Source organism: Euleptes europaea, chromosome 8, assembly GCF_029931775.1.
Source record: "Euleptes europaea isolate rEulEur1 chromosome 8, rEulEur1.hap1, whole genome shotgun sequence".
NCBI classification, from domain to species: domain Eukaryota; kingdom Metazoa; phylum Chordata; class Lepidosauria; order Squamata; family Sphaerodactylidae; genus Euleptes; species Euleptes europaea.
This window is the reverse complement of record NC_079319.1, coordinates 50,522,489-50,545,840: the sequence shown is the minus strand read 5'-3', so window position 1 is coordinate 50,545,840 and position 23,352 is coordinate 50,522,489. Positions and strand designations below refer to the sequence as shown.

The window sequence follows — 23,352 nt, the reverse complement described above, 5'->3', positions numbered from 1 at the left end:
CCACCAAGGAATACCAGGGTTGCTGTGCAGGGGAAGGCACTGGCAAACCACTTCTGTTAGTCTCTTGCCATGAAAACCCCAAAAGGGGTCGCCATAAGTCGGCTGTGACTTAACGGCACTTTACACACACATGGTTCAGTCCCCCGCATCTCCAGTTTAAGGGACTAGGCAAGTAGCTGAAGTGAAAGACCTCTGCCTGAGACCCTGGAGAGCCGCTGCCGATCTGAGTAGACAAATACTGACTTTGATGGACCCAGGGTCTGATTCAGTATAAAGCAGCTTCATGTGTTGTGTGTGTCTGTTGTTGTTATTATTGTTATTATCGATGTTGGCTGTGGATAGAGGGCGGGGTAGAAATCAAATAAATAAATACCAGGGCAGTTAAGTGGTAAGCCCTGTGCTTACCCAGTTAAGTGGTAAGCCATTTGGGATTGGGGGTGGGACAGGACTGGAAACTCAAAGGCCTAAGTACTGAAATTTGGTCTCCATTTGCAGGGTGGTGACACAGCAGCATCACACAGTGTAGAGACGTTGCCAAGGGGGCCTTGTTTCTGTAACCTGACTATGCAGCGTTATAGCTAGTTTGAACATATAGGATTTGTAGGAACTGTGTACCCCCTAAACACCAACTCAGTCAGTAGCCGAACAGTTCTTGTTAAATAAGGTGTGATTTTCAATCCATAGGAGCACTATTCTAGGATTTATGCTGACAGTCTACTTACCTGCTTTCAGTAATGCAAAACTTGTATAATTCAGCTTGATTATAATGTCTCACTGCTTTGGAGGAGATAGATGGCGTGGAATTTTGTACCTGGTGGACAAGTTTAGGGCTGTGTCAGATATTAATTAATTTTCTAGAACCAGTCTGCAACAGTATAGATGCCAGTGGGACCACTGAGTGTCTCACTCTTCTTTTGAACATGACTACACATGTGCCAGAAAGATGTAACATTCTGTTACTCTACAGAAAGTTGTATACTGTACAGTAGGCAATGGAACAATCTGTACTTGTTAAAGGTAGCCTAAATTATTGCAGTAACTTCCTCTATACACACTCCCCATGGAAGAAATTTGTAATGTTTAAAATGTTCTTTAATTGTGGTTTACACATGTGCAAACTGGCTGCAAGGTGGAAAGTCACAGCAAGCTAAAAGCATAATTCGTGTTCAAGGTGGCTTGCTCTAAATTTTATCAAGCTAGGTCTTCAGAGACATTGAAACAATGAGCAGTTCTGTACTAAGGATTTGTAACTCACTGAATTCCAGATGGTTTGGAGAAATGAATCAAATGATTAAAAATGTTTGAGAAATGCTGATCGGTTAAATGCAAAAAATGTGTGAATGTTTTGGTAGTCTGTGCTCTAATATGCATCGACACTCTGGCACACTAAGATTATGTGGTGCTCATGCATGAGACTGCAGTTATGTTACAGGAATCTTGCATTGGATCTGTGTTGCCAAGACCAATTAAGCAATTGCTGTCATAGGAAGAAGCAGGGCAGTTATAATGGAGATGCTTCAGAACTTTGGAGAAGTTGCTCCAAGCTAAGCAAATTAACTCGGTAAAGATTGTTGAACTGAAATTCATCAGAGAATGGAAGGTCATTGTTCTGTTGCGCACTGTACATGTTCAGCTTGATCAGGAGTGTACAAATGCTTTGTTTTTGCAGTACATCTGTACTGCTTCCCTGTTTTGTGCTTAGAGTGTATAGAAAGCACTATAAAATGACTGGCAACTCCCATGTCTAACGTGGAACACTCTATGTCTGAGGCAAATCTCTTCCACCTGTTTTCAGGGAGGTGGGCCAAGGTGCCTCAGACTCTTGTCAAACTCTAGATCAGTTAACTAACAAAAGGTAAGCAGATTGACATTTGGCAAGCTTCCTGGAAAACCAAATACGATCAGTTTTGTTTTTCCCCCCAGCAGTTCTACTAGTGATCCTCATAGTGATCATTTCAGTGGGTCCATTTAAAGTCATCTGTGTTTCTTCATGAGTTAGTACCATTTAAGTTGTCAAAAGAATATTCAATTGATACTTGTTTATTTCTTTGCATCTTAGAAAAGCATGCTTGCCTTGCGGCAGTTAATGCCAAACGCACAGAGCTTCATACAGCAGTGTCTTCAGCAATCTTCAGCACAAACTGCTGCTCCAGCTTGCGCTGCTGTGGTAGTCACCACTTCTTCCGTGGTTGCTCACTGCATTCCTTTGACCACAACATCTCTTCAGTCTACCAGACCAGTCCCTCAGACTCCAGTGGGGATACCTTCTCCTCAGATCTCCAACTCTGTCTCCTGTACACCATTAGTGACAACAGGATCTGGTTGTTTTCAGTTTGTACATCCAGTCCAAACCTCATCAAGGGTGCTGCAAGAGGCAAATCCTGTCCCACCCTCTCCTCTGACAACAGGAATAGTTACGAAGACTGTTCATCTGCCCCATTCCACTGCGATGACAAGAACAGGAACCACTTCCATTCAGGGTATAAAACCAGTTCTTGCCTCTGCTGCCGCATCCTCTGCCCTTCCTGCTCTCAATGCTGTAAAATCAGTCTCCTCTGCTGCTGCGGTAACAACTTCTCTCCAGGTGATCAAGCAAGCCTTAACTACTGCTATAATGACATCTACTACAGCAGTAACTACGTCTCTTCAATCTGTAATCCCAATAACTGGGACACCAATCACTATCAGACTTGCCCATCCCAATTCTGTCCATTCCCAGTCAGCTCAAAATTCACAAGCTATAAAAGTAAAGCAGCTGGTAAGCTTGTTTGTTTCTGGAATATGCATACCTTCACAATGTGGTCTTTTTTTGTTGGAGCTTGCTGGCTTTGGTAGCCAATGTGTACCATGCTTTATGAAGGACAAGGTCCCTGCCCTGAGAAGTATACAGTCTTAAAATTTGATGAAGAAGAAATAACGTGGTGAGGATAGGGAGGTGGAGATAATTGCCAGAGGAGTAGTAGACGTTCATTCCAGTCACCCATGCTTTGACTTACCTTCAGCAGGCTTGTTTTGTAGCCCTCTTCAGTCTATTGAAAATGGTTAATGTTCATTTTTAAGAGAATTTATTAAGAGAAAATGAGAATATAACAATAAAAGAAAATAGAAATATAACATTACTAAAATACTCATAATACAAATTCTTGAAAATAAACTAACTAAAATATAACAGTGAACCAAGCAATACTATATTTAAAATCTGCATGATTATTACATCACTACCTCTTTGCGATTCACACACACACACACACACACACACACACACGAAAATCGTTAATGTTCAGTACGAAAATGTAGCCTGTAAAAGATTCTGTGGCCAGGACTGTTTGAGCTGCCATCCCATGCAATGTATTGGCATATATTTATGTTAGCATGTCTGCCTCCTATGGGCAGCATCCAGAAAAAAGTAACAGAATAGGTTTCCCACCCTGTGGGTCAGAGTTTTTCCACCTCTTCCTACTGGCCATGTGCCCTCCAATGAGTCACTCCTGAGAACAAAGTAATCCTTTTGAATGACACGGGAGATGACTGGGGGAGGGGGGTGGCTAGAAGATAGAATCTGTACTAATTGAGACTTACCCCCTTTGTGCTGTAGTGTGTAACTAGGGAGACATGTCAGTATGAATTTGGCTCACTTTCCATTAGAGTGTCGGGAAGAAAATGCTCTTCATGCTGCTTCTAATTTCTGTGCTAAAAGAGCTGCTGGCTTAGTTCCTACACCTGGCTGAAAGGATCACCCCTAGTCTGGTCGAGTGAGCAACACAAATGGCTGTAGGGATCTGTTGACAAAGTAGTGAGATGCCTCAACAAATTTGGTGAGAAGACCAAGAATCTGGATAGAGTGATGACAGATTTTGAGGGGGAAATACAATAGTCTGGGCTGGAAAATTAACAAGCTCAAGCAGTCGGAATAATACCAGACCTTCAATGGTGACTTCCACAGTAGAATGCCCATACTGAGCCAAATATTTCAAGCGCCCAAAGCATGTGTCAAGGGACACTTCCTGTGAGTTATAACGCCAACAGTTAGATAACTTTACTAAGTGCTTTGTTAAAGAGTAGCTATGGTGTCCTGTATATCCTAAACATATTTTTTTGCCGAAAGTCTCGACTGAAGATGAGAGAGCAGGTATAAACTTTAAGGCCATATCCCATTGCTTTGGCAAAATAGGGCAATCTAGCTCCATTCATTCTTGAGCCTCTGCATATTATATCTATTAATGATATCAAATGTTTATAGACCAATATTGTGGATTTTTTCCTGCCTTGATTCAACTCGAGTTTCCAGGCAAAAAGGGGACTCAGAGACACTTAATGCCGCAGGGCCATATTTAGATGTCAGCAGATGTTGCAGTTGTAAATATTGCCATGCAACGGAAGTTGACAAGTCATATCTAGACAGCTGAGAAAATGACAAAGACTCATCAGTCTATGGGTTCAATGTAAGAATCCCCATATGGATCCAAGCCTTCCGTTAAAAAGATTTCTTCCCAATTTTTAGATCTGGATTGGCCCATAATATGAATTTAAAGTAAGTAAAGTAAAGGTCCCCTGTGCAAGCACCGGGTCATCCCTGACCCATGGGGTGACGACACATCCCAACGTTTCCTAGGCAGACTTTGTTTACGGGGTGGTTTGCCAGTGCCTTCCCCAGTCATCTTCCCTTTACCCCCAGCAAACTGGGTACTCATTTTACCGACCTCAGAAGGATAGGTCAACCTTGAGCAGGCTACCTGAAACCAACTTCCGTCGGGATCGAACTCAGGTTGTGAGCAGAGCTTGGACTGCAGTACTGCAGCTCACCACTCTGCGCCATGGGGCTCATTAATATGAATTTAGCGTGTGAAAAAGGATCAAATTGATGTCGTTATGACATTATGCACCAATGTTTTCTAGCTGCAGAAATTGCAGGAGGACTCGGAATGGGATCCACTCTAGCATAAGTAGACCCTAATGCATTCCACTGAGAGAGGCTATGTGGCAAGGTGCTTTTGTGGCTAAAGCACCTGAGAGGCCTTGATTAATAGTTTGATTGCCTGATACCAGGCAAGCCTCTGCTTCTTTCAAGATCAGCTATTTTCCTTAAGCTTGGCAAGGTTAGGTGCAGTCCTGCTTACTCTTCCGGCTTGCCTGCCTTTGTAGTAATAGATCAGTGCTTATTTGCAGTCCTGTTCAAGACAAGGAAAAGAGAAGCTGGTCCTAGGCTTCAAAATGGAGGAGTGCTTATTGGAGGGCACTGATTGCATAGTTCAGAGCATTCTTCAGTGAAGTTCTGCATTCTCGAGAGCATGAGCAAACATGTTTGGAAAAGTGTCCAGGGAATTTTCCCCCTTCTGCCCAGGGGCATTCTCCAAGCTCTTGGTGAATTGGCAGGGACCAGCATGGTCTGAAGTGTTTTTTTTTTTTTTTTTTGCTTCAGTACTCCTGATCAGCACAATCTGTACACCGTAATGAGCTTTGTCGCAGGGGTATAACAGTTATTGCTCCTACTAGATTTTTAATTCTTTGCCTTATTTCTTTTAACAAGAACTGTTACTGTTTTAGAAAAAGCTGCTGTTTAACCGTAAAGAGAGAAGACAGCAGTGGGTTAACCTTTCTGACTCAGGAAACAAGGCAGGTTACACCTTCTCAAGAAAGATCCCCTCACTACTTCTCTGCATTCTAGCAGGAAAAAGGGTGTCCTTAGCTCCAGAAATATAGTCGGACAGCAACAGCTTCACTTCTCAACCATTTTGGCTCTTTCCTCTTCCATCTAAGCAGTTTGGAAAGAGCGAAAAAAGCCAACATAGCTTGTAAATGTCTCATCTGCTGTTGCTCCTTCCTATCTCAGGCAGCAAAGGGGTAGGAAAGCATCATTGTCAGAAGCACACAGAGAATTTGCTCTTGCTTCTGTTGCCCTTGTACTCAAGGGACAGATTGTGTGCGCCGTGAACCAAGCTGAAAGCCTGCTCAACAGAGAAGGGCAAGTGGTGACTCTTGACTTATCTGGACAATCTGGTGCCCAAACCATCCCAAGTTTGGAAGCTATTTTGCTGGTGGACCTACCTTCTCGTGCTCTACAATTTTTCAGAGTGGTTCAGCATCCCAGTGAGGAGGGGAAGTTTTCAGGCCAGCTGTCCTAAAGTTAGTCAACATACAGCTCCATCACAGGTTGGAAATTGGTGTGAATGAGCCTTCTTCAAATGTTTTTGACCATTCAGTGCTGCAGTGAAAGTAGGTACTGCGTAAACTCAGTAAGCTCAGAAACGAGATAAAGCTGTCTTCAGAGGACAGTTCTCTGAACCCCTTCCCCCAGCCATATTGAGTTGTTTAGTGAAGAGAACAGGGAAATGTTCTACTTTGCAGCTATCGTGTTTGCCCTTTGGAGGAGAAGGTAGTAGAATTTAATTGTTGCCTTTTCTACTCTCTATGTATGTGTGTGTGCATGAAGTTATTGTAATCACTTGTATTTGGCACAGCCTGTGGTTTATATAATTTGCCCTCTGTTAGAATTTTTGACACATTTTTTTCTTAGATAGTCCAGCAGCCGTCGGGAAGCGCTGTGAAAAAAGTCACCACCCTCCAGCAAACTTCAACCCTCCCTGTTGCGAACAAATCAGGTGAAAAAATGTCAGTAAATGCATTGATCCAGGCAAACCAACTTCCTGCCGGTATGGTTGAACTAACTCTACTTTAAATCTAATAGATTGGAAAGGTGGTATTTGGGATACAACTGAGGTGACAGGGTAGTTGTTGAGAGTGACAATTTTGTGTTAAGGCCTTTCTAAATAAGGAATAGTGCTTCATATTGGCAGACTATCTTGTTCCTATTTCCATATAACAACATGGAGCATATGAGGCAAGGGTAGCATTTCTGCTGAAGGATAGCCAAATTGTTGTTTGTTTGTTTTTTAAGTACATGCTCCTGTGTGGGAAGGGTACATGCAGGTTTCTCACAACTCTGAAGGAAACATAAGGCCATAAGCAGAGCCTGCTGGATCAGAGCAGTGTTCCAGCTAGACTAGAATATTGTTTCACACAGAAGGGCCAACAAATGGCATACAGGCCAAAGCCCTGAGATATGAGTTACATGAGCACAGCTCTATGGTACTTGGCCTCTATCAGATCAAAAAAGCATTATCTTCATAAAATGTCTAGTGAGTGGTATAAAGGAGAGTTTGGCTTTTCTAGTGGTGCTGGATGTCAGTAGGTGCCCATGATGCAACTGACTGAACTGATGATGTGACCTTGACATAAATATGTTGCTTCTGTTTAAAAACTGGACTCACAGCTTTTTCCTTCAGAGTATGCATTGAATGTCATCTTGGATTTTGTTTTCTGCAGTGGATTGTTCTTCTTCTTTTTTTAGGATCCGTTGTGAAACAAATTACCCTGCCAGGAAACAAAACTCTGTCGCTTCAAGCATCTCCTGTTCAGAGAAACAAAATAAAAGAGAACGGAACAACATCCTTCAGGTAAAAATAAACAAAGTGGGAAGTTTATGTGGCTACGGGGAAGCCTGAGTTAAACGAACGGGAGCAGACAGCAACAGAGATGCAAGTGACACCTAAATAAATATTTAAGACTTCTGATGGGTGTTTTCACTTCCTTTGTTGTAATGAACGGGAAAGCCTCAGAATTTTGCCCTGACATCTTTTTCATTTTTTTTGTATTTTGCAACTTCACTGGAGTTTTATGCTTCCGATGTTTAGGCTTTAATTTGGCTGGCTGGCCCTAGTTCTCCTGAGACTCTTAATCTATATTGCTTCTGACTGATTGCAAAATCTCACTGTAGGTGCCTTTTTAGACTCCTGAGTGACAGATGATCTAATGAAAAGACTTAAAGTTTGTAAATGACTTGCTCTTGGTTGTCATTGTTGTGGTCTTTTTGGCAAATTTTATGCGCATCATGCTTGGCTATTATTCCCTATGAAATAACATGAAAAAATAATATGCTAAAGTCAAAGTAGCATAAGTACTGTGGGGAAAAATAACAAATTTAAGCTGAACATTGTTGTATTTAGTTGGAAGAAGTTCCATAGTTAGTCTCATATATAGTACTAGTTTTGGACATGGATTAGAAGGAAAAATCTTCCAAGTTTGACCTAAAGGTAACATAGTGATTATACCAGATTAGGAAGGATAGGATACATGGGTGTAGTTTATAAACTGGTGTGAGAATTCTGCAGGTGTGGGGGGATGAATAGACCACAACCAGATGGCCAAACTTCGGTTCCTTCTGAATTCCTGAAATAGGGAATACAAGCAGGGACCCACAAGGAACTTGCAGGCCCAGTGGGCTGCAGCAGTGGTAAGAGAGGAGGGAGCTGGGCCAGGCCTGGACTCTGGAGGGTAACAACACCGGAAGCTGTGGGGGGTGGCAGCCATTGCAGGTTCTCCTCCCACCCCCAACCAGACTGCAGCTGAACTGCTGCCACAGCCTGCCTACACAAGTATGGTTTGCAGGCGCACAGACAATGTTCCTTTGTTTGGGGGATTTCCACCTGCCTCCATTTTTCCTGGGTTTTTAGATTTTTCTGCAGACCTGTCCTTTCCCAAGTTTGCAGGAAAAATCTCCTGCTCTCCGTCTGGCCCTGATCCATGGATTTAAGAATCCACAGAGCAGGGCTCAGTTGGCTGTTAGCATGTGATCAAGTATATGAAGAAGGCAAGGAAGTCCAATTCTGTTAACAGCAAATCTCATCCATCAGCACAGATTTACCATGGGTTCCAAGGCATAGAAAGTTAATTTAACAACAAATGTTGGACATAGTTTCCAGCCTGGTTAATGCAGTTCTGCATTGCTATTGCAAAGGTGTTGAAGAGGCTTGTCAATTTAGTTCAGATGCTTAGTTTTGCTTGGTTTGGCAGGGATGGGGGACTTTTTTAATGTAAGGCAAGACAATGAATATGTTTAAGAGTACACAACTGCTTAAAAGTTTTTCAAGCTGCCTGTCTTATTCTAGATTATGTTGGATTATGCCATGAGGTCTGTGATTAGCAGTTTAGGTTTTACAAGCTGCTGTTCAGGATGTTCGAACCAGATTTCAATTTTAGGAAAATAGAACAATTGAAATGCAACTGTGTGGCCAATGCTGAGACAGCAGAGGGTGCTAGTGGCTTGCTTGTCCAGCTCTTTTGAATTCTGTTTTGCCCTTTTCAGAATTAGTTCACTGTAAATATGTAGCTGTGTTCTGAAGTTTTGTGCAACCAGAAAGGGCTTGTGGTGATTTTAATGTAATGGTTGATTAGATGGTTACCTTTTATATGTGAGTATTGAGTAAGTTGGCTCATACCTGCCTGCACAAGTAGAGAGAAATTCTGTAGTAGAAGGATTAAGTCAAATAATACCATATTATTTAACTGAAACACTGCATTGGGAGGAAAGAATCAGGAAAAATCCATTCTGCCCTAGAAAACGCTTGGTCTGGATTCAACCTAACATGTCCCTATAGGAATGATCAGCATTTTGTTAAAGACCTTGCCTTCATAAGCACTGTAAGAGGGGAAGGAAAAGATTGTGTGGCCAGCCAATCTCACCCCAGGAAACAGGAGGTGGATTTTTTTTTTCTGGATTCTCACAATCTTGACGAATTCATCCTAGTATCCCTTAGCCTGTGCATTTTTACTATTCAGTGTAGTGAGATTTGAACAAATGGGTTCAAGATCATTCTCAGTCCGCTGACTATCTTCTGTGTCTTGTAGTTCTTGTCCCTGTAATGTTTATGCTTGACAAACCAGCAGTGGATATCATAGTTCATTACTGGTGTTGATGCTCTTTTTGTAATGTTCTCCTGAGGTTAATACAAGCCTTGAACCAGTGTTGCAAGTCTTCAGTTATTTTCACCATTCATGTAGGCACATGTTGAGTTGGATCCAGACTAAATTTTCCAATGGCAGAATGGAACTTTTCTACCTCTTCCCTCCTACTGCAGCCCACTGATCTCGACAAAATGCTGCTCATGGGATAGGGGACCCAGAGGAATGACATGTGCAGCAGGAAGGCGAAATCGGTGGAAATTGCCAATTAGTGGAAATTGCCAATTTAGTCAATTTTTATAATTCCCCCCATTTGAATTTTCATAGTCTCCTTAATATTAAAGAATCAAAGACTGCTTCTGGTGTTACTCTGCTTGCTTCTACATGTGTACTTGTGAGAAACTAGATCACAATGGGTAGCTGTGTCAGTCTGTCACTAGCAGTAGAAAAGAGTAGGAATCCAGTAGCACCTTAAAGACTAACAAAATTTCTGGCAGGGTATGAGCTTTTGTGAGCCACAGCTCACTTCTTCACACTCTAGCTGTATCTGAAGAAGTGAGCTGTGGCTCACAAGAGCTCATACCCTGCCAGAAATTTTGTTAGTCTTTAAGTTGCTACTGGATTCTTACTCTTTTCTACTGTGAGAAACTAAAGTGACTTAGACTTCTTGGTACAATGCAGAATAGCAGCTGTGCAGATGACAAAATGAGAGATGAAAGCACATGTCATCATAGGTAAAAGATTTGGATAAGCTTCACTTGACTACTGTGTGCATGTCAAAAATGCATGTATGTGCCTCAGACAATTCAGAGTGCACATCTGGTCTGTCCATTAATTGTGTAACATGAAGCTATCCTAAAGGACCTACTTAAGCTGTAGTAAAACTGAATGCAAAGATGCATCACCTGCTGCCTCCAAGCCCTGTGTGGAGCCTGGAGGCAGAGGCGGAGTTCTGCACCAGCCTGGTCAGCCAGCAGGTAACTGAGAAAGGGAGGGAGAGGGGAAAAGAGATTCCCCTAGTCTTAATTTAAAAAAAAAATGGCAGCAGGGCCAAAGTGGCCCAAAAATGCCCAAAAAAATTGGGATTATTCAGGATCTGCTTTTCAGTGCTCTTTAAATTGGCACCATTTGGGAAGGACCCCCCCCCCCCCGGGAAATACCAATAAGGTATTTCTCAGGGGTTTTTCCAGTACGGCTTTGTTGAATGCACACCCGTAGTGAGAACTGCTCCTCTTTTTAGTTTTGTTCCCATATAAAGTATCTTTGTTGTCATAATGTGATGGTCACATGGACTACTGGATTTCATGTGTGATGAGCACAAAAGATAGTAACTGTAACTGCCTCAGAGTATTGTGTAGGTTGCGATACCCAACTATAAGTTCAGTGTCCTAAACCTGAAGTTGCACCTTTAGGTCTAGGAATTTCACTTGTAATGCCATATAATGTCTAGGTTCCCAACCTTGTTGAACCTGCAGACACTTCTGAAATTTTGGGAGGGAGTAGTAGGTGCCATCACAAAACGGCTACTTTAAGACACCACTTCAGTAGCTTTGCTTCTCTGGGGGAATCTACAATTAAAATATATTGAGAGGGAATGTGGGTGTTGGATTGTCCTTCCTCTTCTCACGTAGGCATAGTTTTATGGTTGTAGAAGAGTTCAAGTGGCAATATAATTGCCTAAGTTTAGTAATTTCAAAACTGGTAGATGATCTTACTTACAATCTGCAAGTCTTTGTGGGATCACGGATGCAGATGGGGGAATCCAGTTATGCCAATATTTATCCTTTGTATGGCAGTGGCTAGGTGGCTGGGATAGGTTTCCCTGTCTGAGACTAGGGAAAACCTCCTTGTTCCTCATCTTGAATAATAGGACTGGATTCAGACTAAATTGGCAATTACTGCTGATTTCCCCCCTTCCTGCTACAGATCCCACTAATTTCATTCTTATCTCTGGTACCCATTGGGATAAGTAGGTTGTAACTTGATAGCACTTTCCACCATCACCCTTCATGATTCTGTTCTTGGTCAGCATAAATGGTAATCTTTTTGAGTTTGTTCTCCACTCGTAAAATTAAAGAGGCTCATCAGCCCTTCAAAACAATAAAAGCTGCCTTTGATGAAGAAATGAGATGAACAGGAAATTGAATTAGTGAAGAGAAGGTCTGAGGTATCCAGTAGACCAGAAAGATGGGAACTTGTCCAAGAACAGAACTGCAAGTTGCTTGTGGTTTAAAAATGAAAGCTGGGAACTCAGAGAGCTTGCTACACTTGAAGTTACAACAGTATATCGCTATAATAATATACTAGTGCTGATAAAAAAAATTTTTACTTACAAAAGCCTTGGGGGACCGGGGAGGAGGGGAGTAGCCTGCCATGTGGAAGCCCCATTGCTTCTGCGCTTTATCTGCAGCCGCAATAGCAATGGAGAAATGACAAAAACTTGTCATAGCTATCTCTGTGGAATTTGTTGCATACTTCATGTAGTTGTTCTGCCTTGAGTGTACCACTTCACTTCACTTCTCTTTTCTTTTTTTAAAGATTAACATCATAGGCCTCTGTTGCCAAAAGCAAGTAGCTCCCCTTTTTTTAGCTAATTCAAATCAAAACTACCCCAGACAACACCATACCTCTTTACAGGGCTACTCAAAACTGAAGGGTATTTATTCTAAACAGATGTGCTTTAGTGTTTACTTCCAGCCTGCTCTGAAAAATTAGAAAGGAGGATGTTGGACCTTAAAGCACACTGTTGTACATCATAAACTGCAACAGAGCTGCAATGTTAAGTGCTCCTGCCTGTCATGCAAGACTTAACTTAGGGCCAAGCTACGCAGCCTAATAGCTCTTTTTACTGAAAAGCTACTTTGAGGGTAGAGGAGCAATACGGGAAGGGTGGTAGGCAGAGAAGAGCTTCTTTCTCTCACTTCCCTGCATTCAAATGCTTTCAAGCAGGGTTTCAAATGGGTGTTTACAATGTAAAGAACCCTCTTCCACCTGGCATTTTCTTGGTCTAAAAGAGTTGTGTGTTCACCTAACATTCAGTTTTGCCCTCCATCTTTAAACAATGGACCTACCTTTCTGTGAAACCTGAGAACGTCCGTGAGTCCGCTTTTCAGAATCCCTATCTTGTTTTCCCTAAATTAATTGAAGAAACAATATAAGAGTTGCCTAAACATGTTGTATAGGAGCCCCGTGGCGCAGAGTGTTAAGCTGCAGTACTGCAGTCAAAGCTCTGCTCATGACGGAAGTCAGTTTCAGGTAGCCGGCTCAAGGTTTACTCAGCCTTCCATCCTTCCGAGGTCGGTAAAATGAGTACCCAGCTTGCTGGGGGTAAAGAGAAGATGACTGGGGAAGGCACTGGCAAACCACCCCGTAAAGAAAGTCTGCCTAGGAAACGTCGGGATGTGACGTCACCCCATGGGTCAGGAATGACCCGGTGCTTGCACAGGGGACCTTTACCTTTTTAAACATGTTTTATGAGCTTAAGTTCTAGATAGTGCAGGACAAACGTATTAATGTTACCAACTGCTCTTGATTCTTTACAGTACCAGTAAAGACAGGGTTGAATATAAAGCTTCCCATATGCTAAATGAGGATTCCAACGGACAGTAGTGAATGGGACATTCTTGTTTGCCTTCGCCCCCATACCAAATGTAATGGAAATTATCTGTTTGTAGGGATGAAGATGATATCAACGATGTGACTTTTATGGCTGGGGTCAACTTGAGTGAGGAGAGCGCATGTATATTAGCCACCAATTCTGAAGCAGTCGGCACACTTATCCGGTCATGCCCAGAGGAACAACTTCTTTCTTCAGATATGCTGCAAATGAAAATCTTGAAAACAGGTGAGAGAAAGACAAGTTGGGAGACACACACACCTGTAGGCAGATTACATGATGCCTTACCTATGGTGCAGCCACTTCCGCGATGCATTAACATAGTTCTGTACTGAGTAAACCTGCTTGAAGAAAGGCCATGGAGTTTGTGTGATAAGCAACACATAAAGGTGTACTTCTAGAGTACCCGTGATGAAAGTGTGGTCCGGTACTTTTGTGGTCTCTGTGCATTGCACTGGATTTTGCATCTGCTCAGAGCTTCAGTTTGAAAATTTGCCAAGGAACCAGTTAAATATCTGGGTGTCAATATATCTTCACAAAATAAGACACTTCTAAGGTCAAATTATCTGAAAACCTGGGGAGAAATAGAAAAGGATTTAAATCTGTGGTCTAAAATGAACATTTCCTGGTTGGGAAGGATATCGACAATAAAGATGAACGTACTTCCTAGATTAAACTTTTTATTTCAATTTTTACCGATTGACATCCCTGACAGAATAATAGAAAACTGGCAAAAACAAATAAACCGATTTGTCTGGAATGGAAAAAAACCGAGAATCAGATTCAAAGTGCTACAGGATGAAAAGAAAAGAGGTGGATTGGCATTACCTAATCTTAAACTATACTACTACGCTGCCTGTCTAACTTGGATCACAGAATGGATAAAACATCCCAGAAGTAGACATGTCATTTTTGAACTTGCGGACCTTGGACAAGGTTTCCACAAAGTTTTGTGGGATTCTACAACGAAAATTCCAAAAGATAAAGCACCAGAAGACTGTGATGTCAAAATAGCGTTAATGAAAGTGTGGGAAAAGTACAAGAAAAGAATAAGTTTTTCTCCACCATCTATAATGTCGCCTACCGAAGCATACCATGACAACGTTAAACCCAAACCGGGTGTCCTTTTCACTTACAATGAAATGATAGAGCCCACAGGAGAAATTAAAAGCCTGAGCAAACTTCAAGAAAAATTTCAAAAATTGAACTGGCTGACTTACCTACAATTGAGATCCAACTTACAAAAAGACTGTTCATATCCTCAGCCATTTCGTGAATTAACAGAATTTGAGCAGTTAATATCCAAAAATGACTCTCACCTATTAGGAAAAAATTACAAGCTCCTTTTGAAATATGATACAGAAGAAGAACAAGTGAAAATCAATATGATAAAATGGATGCAAAATTTTGGAGAAATGATCAATATGGATACATGGGAAAAACTTTGCACCTCTGAAATGAAATATACTGTTTGTCAAGAAGTGAAAGAAAATTGGTATAAAACATTTTACAGATGGTACTTGACCCCCAATATGCTCGCCCAGATGACTACTCCTGGAAAAAGAGGCGCCTGTTGGAAATGTCAAGACACAGACGGTTCCTACTTTCATGTTTGGTGGACATGTCCAAAATTACAAATATATTGGAAAAGAATTCATCGAGATCTCCAGTTGATGTTAGATATGAAGTTAACATTTGATCCCAAATCTTATTTATTCAGTATAGTGCCGCCAAACCTGCCTTTGAATTTACATGATGTTTTTAAATATGCTACAACCGCAGCTAGAACGGTGTTGGCAAGAACATGGAAACTAACTCATATACCCGAAATAGAAGACTGGAAAGAAAAACTGTTAGAATATGCTAGTATGGCAAAAATGACTTTTGAGTTAAACCTAAAATCCAATGAATCTACAGAACAATTTGATGAGAAGTGGGCGTTATTTTACACTTATATGAACTGCAATTAATTTGAATGAAGTATGTTGGTTTAAATATTTATAACAGGTAGTGCATTATTCTTTATGTTAATTAATGGTTAAACAAAATTTAGAATATTTGATAAAAGAATATTAATATGACACAAGTAGAATAACTGAACGGTATTTTGTAACTGTGTTTTATTAAGAAAATCTTTATAACACTGTATTGTTTTTATATAAATATATAACTATTTACCCTCCCTTTTTTCCCCTGTACCCTCCCATCTATAAAAATAAAATCTTTATTAAAAAAAAAAAAAATTCTAGGGCTGGCTTTTAGACATGGAAATGTCTCCCTGTGGAGCCATAATCTTGACACCGCCTGCTTGAGGAGGAAAGGTTGTAGCTTCCCACTCAGTTAATCTTTTGTCTGTCAAGGCGGCATTTGGGAACATATTGTTAAGAGATTCTTCTTCTGTAAGTCTTCCTTCTTTGGTACAGAGGACAAGCTGTTGACAATGTGGAGGAAGGTTGCCATCAACTGAGGTTCATGAATGGTTTCTCCTGTGCCTCAGAAGAATGCACAAGGACCTGAATCTACTGCTTGGTGTTCACTAAGGAGACAAGGCTTCCAGGCTCTGAGCCATCCTTTGGAAGTGGAATCTTTCAGCCTCTGAAGCAATGGCTGAAAGCACTGACTATGCAGAAAATCTGCTTGGAAAAAGTGCTGCCGATACATCTTCTGACACTGGAGCCACTGATACTAAGCTCCTCAGTACATCCCCATCCTTATAATTCCTTAGCACTGAGATGTCCATGGGTTCACCAAGGTAATTCTGTCAAAAAGCTGTCTTATTCATCTGCTTAAAGCACCAGCCCTGCTCTCTCAGAACCACAGAAGGATTCTGCTCTCAGTCATATTCTGAACCTGGTGACCTGGAGTTTACTGGAAGAATATTTCATTCATGAGTGAATGAACACTGCATTCATATGCCCCAAGGGAGATACTCCTGCATACTGGAAAACCATCTCCAGATGGTCTTATGAACAGACCATCTTCATCTCAGTGAATTCCTGCATCTTCATTTCAGTGCAGGAATAGGACTCACTTTCCTGTCAGGTGACTTTGTTTTAGGGTACCTTGTTCACCTTTGTTCTCAAGGTTTGGTGCATTACTTTCAAGTTCCAGTTGATGGCAGTTGCCACATTACGCCTACTGGAGCCAAGTTGCCCTCTATTTGCCAAGCCTTGGTGAATTAACACATCAACTGCCTCACCAGACTTCATGCTCATTTTATACCATGTACACCCTCATGGGAATGATTCATACAAAACACTCTTCTTTCCTGCAACAAGGTGCCTTTAACTTGCAGTGTTTAAAAGAACTGAATAGAAAGCTGCCACCCTTCTTCCTCAAACATGCACAGTTGAGGCTGTGCCTCTGGGATGAGAGGATTCCTATGCCCTAAAAGCTAGGCCTAGAAGATTCTGAATCAAAGATCTTGTTAGATACAAAAGCCTATTAGTGTGAATGTGCAGGTGACCACTTGAACACCACAAACAAGTGAGCAAACGGTTGTTGTTGTTTCAGATGCAAATGAATCTTGTCCTTTTAGGTACTTGTATTTTGCTATGGGCTCAGAGTCTGAAATCCTATAGGAGGAACCAAAGTCTTTGTCCCACTTTGAATATCCTCAGGGGAAACTCTTCCGTCCTTGTCCAAGGCATTTGCAGCCTAATATCAAAATTAATCTGATGCTGAAAATAATTGAAACACGCGATGGTTTTACCGGGTGGCTCCTGGACATCTTTGGCTTCTTAAGTGGCACCATTTCATTCTCAGTGCTTATTGGCCTACCTTTGATATCTTGCACCCTACTACCAGAGGCCAGACAAAATTGCTTCAGAGCTTTAGTTTATTTGCTTCTTGTGTATTCCACCTTTCACCACCCCCCACCGGGGACCCAAAGTGGCTTACATTGCTCTCCTCTCCATTTTATTCTCTCAACAACCTTGCGAGGTAGGTTGGGCAGAGAGTGTGTGTGACTGTCCCAAAGGTCCCAGTTCTGTGTTCTCAATGCTGCACCACATGGGCTCTTGCCCAAGGGCAGCTGTAAAGAAATCCCACTTTTTCCTCTGTTTGCCACCAAACCTCAGCATCTTCATTTGAGCAAATGTTTTGTAAACTTCCTGAATGAAATTAAATACTGCTAGTAGAAAGTGCTTCCTAAACTTGTTTATTGGTAGAGAACACTTTCCCACAGTCCTCTCAGGGTCCTTGTTTCTGGTTGCTTTTAACCAAAGCAGTTGGGAGTCCATTTGGAAGGCTGTGTTCTTGACAGGTCATGGCATAATGCAAAATATCCATCTGAGCATCAGTATATACTTGACATTCTTCAGACATCACACTTCAGAGGGAGTGTGCAGGAGTAAGAAAAGGTCCTTGGAAAGCTCTTAACACAAGCTTGTAGGACTGAAACTGCCAGGGCAGTCACTTTGCACAACTAAGCCTTTGCTGATAGGGTTAGTTGTCAGCCAGAAGATGCCTTGGTTAGTTTGCCAGAATCTTGAGGGCATAGCCGAGGTAATGCTTAGACTCAAATCCAAGCAGCTTTATTTAAATCAATCTACTTTGGTGCAGTCAGGGCCTGTTCCAGGTTTGGGGGGCTCTGAGCACAGAATACCTGGACCCCTCTGTCACAGCCCCTGCATGTGCCCTCCCATTCACATGTACCTCTGCCACTGCCTGCCCGTGCCTAGGGGGTGCCAGGTCCCTTTTTGCCACTGGTGGGAGGTTTTTGGGGCGGAGCCTGAGGAGGGTGGGTTTGAGGAGGGGAGGGGCTTCAATGCTATAGAGTCCAATTTCCAAAGCAGCCATTTTCTCCAGGGGAACTGATCTCTATCAGCTGGAGATCAGTTGTAATAGCAGGAGATCTCCAGCTAGTACCTGGAGGTTGGCAACCCTACCCATGCCCCTTTCCCCACCAGCTCATTTGCAAGCCCTCCCCCCAACTGTCTTCCCAGCTGCCCACAAGCCCTTTCCCCAGCAGTGCTGTGCAAAATGTGTGGCTGGAAGCGGGGGTGGGGGGTGGGAGGGCAGAGGCATTAGGCTTCACCAGAATCCCTGAGCTCCAGCAACTGCCCCTCTTCATGGTATGCTGGCTCCGGCCTTGTTGGTGCTAGTCCTACTAGAGGGACTGACGGAGATGCTGTTGAAGAAAGGGCAAAATCAAGCTCATCCAGGCAAGCTGCAGTTGTGGAAGAGGTGGCAAGGGGATGTTCTGGGACCTAAGAAGAAGGGTTGTTTTTTATACCCTGCTTTCCTCTACCTTTAAGGAGCCTCAAAGCGGCTTACAATCTCCTTCCCTTCCGCTCCCCACAGCAGAAACTTTGTGAGGTAGGTGAGGCTGAGAGAACTGGAAGAGAAATGTGATTAGCCCAAGGTCAGCCAGCTGGCTTCATGGGGAGGAGTGGGGTATCAAACCCAGTTCTCCAGATTAGATATCACCACTCTTCACTGCTACAGCGCATGACTACACCTTGCTGGCTCTGGGTTAGTTGTTCTCCTCCCCCCCCCCCCCGCAGAAGCCACTACCTTTGGAGTGTGGGCGAAGTTGCCATATGCTGTTGGTTGGGCTGTGTGTGAAAAAGACCTGAGCTAAGATGCCTGGAGTACGTTGTAAAAAAATATATATATCTGTTCATTAAAGTGTCAGGATTTAACAAATCCAGTGTCAACTTGGCAAAATGTAATTCTCTATTTCTTTTTAATTACTGAAATTAACAGAATGCGGCACTTTCTACAGCTACTGTTTCTAACCTTTTCTGAACCACAAGGCTTGATTCCTGTATTCTTATTAACTTTGTCCTATAAATGACCTTGCAAGGAAAATTATTCTAGAGGCTAAGTGAAACAATGTCTGTTTTCTGAAGCTGTAGGCTAGGTTTTATTAATGTAATGTCTAAGATCTTTGAAGTTGTGACTTTACCAGGAAAATCACAATCTCCAAACCTTTATTCATAATGGGTATGACTTCCAGGGGGAACAGAATACCTGCTGTGCTAATTATTTCAATTATCAGCTAGTACTAAAGTCTGTAATGGATTTTCTGTGCCTCCACAGGTAAAAGGCATGACATTACGGAAGTGAATTCGGATGTTCTGAGCTTGATCTCCCATGCGACCCAGGAGAGGTTACGAGGGCTTCTGGAGAAACTGACTATAATTGCTCAGCATCGTATGATGTCCTGTAAGGTAAAAGAAATCATCATTAACTTTAGTCTCTTGGCATCATTGTACTCCTTGTTTTTTGTTTTTTTTTTATGTTTTTTTTTTTTTGCGGGAGGTATGGTAATTTTATGGTTACGTTTGAAATGTGTGTCCTTAATCCACCTTGAAGAATGCTTTTATTTAGACTTATGGATTATCAGCTATAATGTTCTGCCAAACCTTGCCTAATGATAGGAACAAAATCTATTTATGGGGGTCCTGTGCTTTTCTGCAGAATGAAGTGCTGCCTCGCTTAGTCTGTATTAATACCTTGGAGAGTGCAATGCAAAATTCTTATTAAGTAAACTCTGGGGCATTAGGTTTCAGGTAGCCAGCTCAAGGTTGGCTCAGCCTTCCATCCTTCCGAGGTCAGTAAAATGAGTACCCAGCTTTCTGGGGGTAACATGTAGATGATTGGGGAAGGCAATGACAAACCACCCCATAAACACAGTCTGTCTAGTAAATGTCGGGATGTGAAGTCACCTCATGGGTCAGTAATGACCCAGTGCTTGCGCAGGGGACTACCTTTGCCTTTTTAGGGCATTCTATGGTAATTGTAAAGGCAGCCTTATTAGAAGTCAGAGCTCTGACAGGATCATGGTGCTTAATGAAGAAAAGTCCTCTCTTCTTTTGTATCGCCACAGTTTATTCTTCTCTAAGACCTAAAGCATTACTTCCCATTTGAGAATTGTCCCACCTCATTTTCCTATCTCTGGTGTCTTCAAAGTACATGTGTGTATAACCCATAGACAGAGAAAAGAATGAAGATGGATAGTTAGTCTTAGACTTGACAGGGCTGCTTCACAAGCAGCTGTAGGGAAACTTAAACCCCCAGCATTTCAAAACATTTAGTGAATTTTCAGACTTGTCAGTTAGGGAGGTAGATAGGGTGAGCTGCATTTTTAGTGAATTTGAGACTGAATCCAGTGGATTCTGTTTTCTGCCAGTGGATACACACTGAGCTTCTTCAAATGCTGTTCCTAAGGGCCCTCTGAAATGGGGAGGGGGGGAGCAAAGGGAAATTGGGGAAAAATCCTGACAGAAAACAGTACTTGGAATCAACCAATCTGCCTCCCCCCAATCTAGGTAAGTGTTGGCTTTCTCCATGTGTTATTTCTAAACCCCATGCCTTCCAAAGGGTAAAAATCAGAACTCGCCTCCAGTGGAGGCAACCAACAGTACATGTGTGTGTACGCATAACTAAGATGTAAGGTTCACTGACTGCATGATAACAGCTTAAGTGATGAGTGAACAGCCTAGATTTCCAGGAACATCTTCAGACAGTTGTGTTGGATGATCAGTGTCGTATGAAATTTGGCATGAAGCGATATTCATTGTTCATAATTTTAAGAAATGTGCCTACTGCATTCAAAACAGAACTGCCTCCATTAGCTGTCAGTGATTACTTTTAAAATCCTTTCTAAAGAGAACACTTCTGCTTTAGCGTGGCTGCCTCCCTGTAGTTTCTTTCCCCCACCCAGTGGAACAGGAGACACGATTGAAAGCATCATGACTGAAAACACCATAAACAGAGACACATTCCATGAAGCCAAATCATGCATTCACCATGTTTGACTACATTGCAGCAATGCCTTTCAACACTTGAAGAAACTGAGCTTAAGAAAAGAACTAAATGTCTTGCAAAATGTGTTAATTTTTCTCACTCTTCCCTAGTAGGTTATCAATTTCCCAGTTATTTTCATATATTAAATTACAGTGCAGAGGATGATCACCTCGCTTCTTTCACTCTTTGCAAATTTCCTTGGGCTTCCCTCTGGCTACTATTGAATGCTGGGTCTGTCCTAGGGCTTGGCAGCTTGAAATTGGACATAATCTAAAATTCTTTCTTCATATACTTGGGTTACCAACCAGGAAAGAAGGTAGAGAGGGACATCACTTAATATTTTTCTAAAATAGACAAATTTAGACATAAACTGGGGGGATGCTGCCCATGGAACAAAGTACTTCACAGATAGAGATCTCATATCATTTGATAGAAAAATATTCATAGGAACCTTTTGAAAACAACAATAGTCTGAAATGTTTGTTACATCTTAATTATCAGATTCGATGGGAAATTGGTTTTAAACCAGTGCAGATAGTTATCCTTCTTGTAAAATCATAACAAGCAATCCTGTTTTTCTTTCAGGACAACAACAAGTATGCAATGTCTAGTGATACTCGGACTCAGCTGAGGTTTCTTGAAAAACTGGATCATATGGAGAAGCAGAGAAAGGATGAAGAAGAACGGGAAATGTTGCTTCGAGCAGCCAAGGTGAGAGAATTCAGAAAGGTTTGTAATTCACAAGACCCATAACAGCTGAAAGCTCTAGACCTTTCTTTTGAATATTTTCTAGGTTTAAGAGCTACAATGATGAGTCCATATAAGAGATGCATATTTAGCCATGGGGACTGTGAATATTTGGACATCAAAGGGGTTCTTCACTTAGGTGTGGAGTCTTCATATTCCCAGCGTTTAGTGCGGAAGATGAGACTCTTAACAAGGTTTCCAAGCAGGAAAGAAAAGCCCAGGGCAGCTCTTATGTGCCCCACACACAGATCCAGAGTCCACATCAACAGGAAAAAAAAAACACTTCCCTGTTGTGTTACCTTTATATCATATGAAGACTGGTCCTTCTTCAGCAAAGGTCTTATTTATATATAAACATAACACTCAGTATATCTAATTCTGAACATTGGACCTCAAAGTACTGATCAAAAGTCCACACAATAGGATGAGGCAAAGCTAAGCAGATTTTTCTGCATACCCAGGTTTGCAGAAAATATTACAGCATAAAAAACATTTTTAAAAAGGGGATTTAAAAATCCACAAAGGGAAAGGAAAAATGAGATTTCACAATGTAGCATTGTGAGATCTCACCTGTCATTATGGTGGTTGTCTGTATACCCCTGTAGCATGTGGCAGTATTTCATTTCATTTCATTAACCTTTATTGGCATACCAAAAGACAGAGATAGAAAAAAAAAAAACAATATACCTCCAAAGGGCAATACATATAAGTTACAAGTCAGGTTAATAAAACTTGTTCTTTAAGAACTCCTGTAAGAAATTCAGCCACGGTAGCCGTAATTTTAGGATCATGGTCACTCAAAAGAAATTTGCATTTCACTTCATTACTGCTGTATGTCTTGTACTGGAGCAAAGTAGATAGCAGTTTATCCCACAGAGTCACATAGAAGGGGCAATCTAAAAGGATGTGGTCAATTGTATCTAACAAGTTTAAACCGCATGTGCATAGGCGTTCATGTCTAGGGATCTGGAGATATCGGCCTAAGAGCATCCTAGATGGGAATGCATTAACCCTAGCTCCATGTGGCAGTAGTGCCAGGGGTGGAAGAGGGAAAGGGGTAGGGGAGAGACAGTGCCAGCAAGAGAGATGGAAACAGGGAGAGAAAACGGTGGTGGCAAGAGTAGCAGAGGACATGGCAGTGGTGGAGGGAGGTTTGGAGGATAAAAGACATGGTAGAGAGGAGGCCAGCATGGTGCAGTGGTTAAGGTGTCAGACTACTATCTGGGAAACCCAGGTTTGAATCCCCACTCTGCCATGGAAACTTTCTGGGTGACCTTGGGCCAGTCACACTCTCAGCCTAGACCATGGCAAGACCTCCCTGCCACCTTTGGGTTGGAGCAGCAAGTGCATCATGCCTGCTCTCTTTTCCAAGCTGCTGCTGCAGTCCAGCTTATTCAGTGAGTTGGAGGCCAAGCATCTCCAGTCCAGTGACACACCCTCAGTCCAAAGTGGCATTGGTAAGAGGCTTGGGATGCCCAGGAGGAGGGGAAGAGTAG

General features: G+C 42.1%; 1 protein-coding gene across 1 annotated transcript in view; it reads left to right on the top strand.

Moving 5' to 3' along the window:
- TAF4B (TATA-box binding protein associated factor 4b) overlaps positions 1-23,352 on the top strand; it is a 56,575-nt gene that overhangs the window by 7,335 nt on the left and 25,888 nt on the right. Inside the window, exons 6-11 of the mRNA XM_056854052.1 lie at positions 2,060-2,758; positions 6,515-6,650; positions 7,349-7,454; positions 13,413-13,582; positions 19,400-19,530; positions 21,695-21,820. Coding sequence (XP_056710030.1) covers positions 2,060-2,758; positions 6,515-6,650; positions 7,349-7,454; positions 13,413-13,582; positions 19,400-19,530; positions 21,695-21,820 — 1,368 coding nt within the window. The remainder of the gene's footprint in view (positions 1-2,059; positions 2,759-6,514; positions 6,651-7,348; positions 7,455-13,412; positions 13,583-19,399; positions 19,531-21,694; positions 21,821-23,352) is intronic.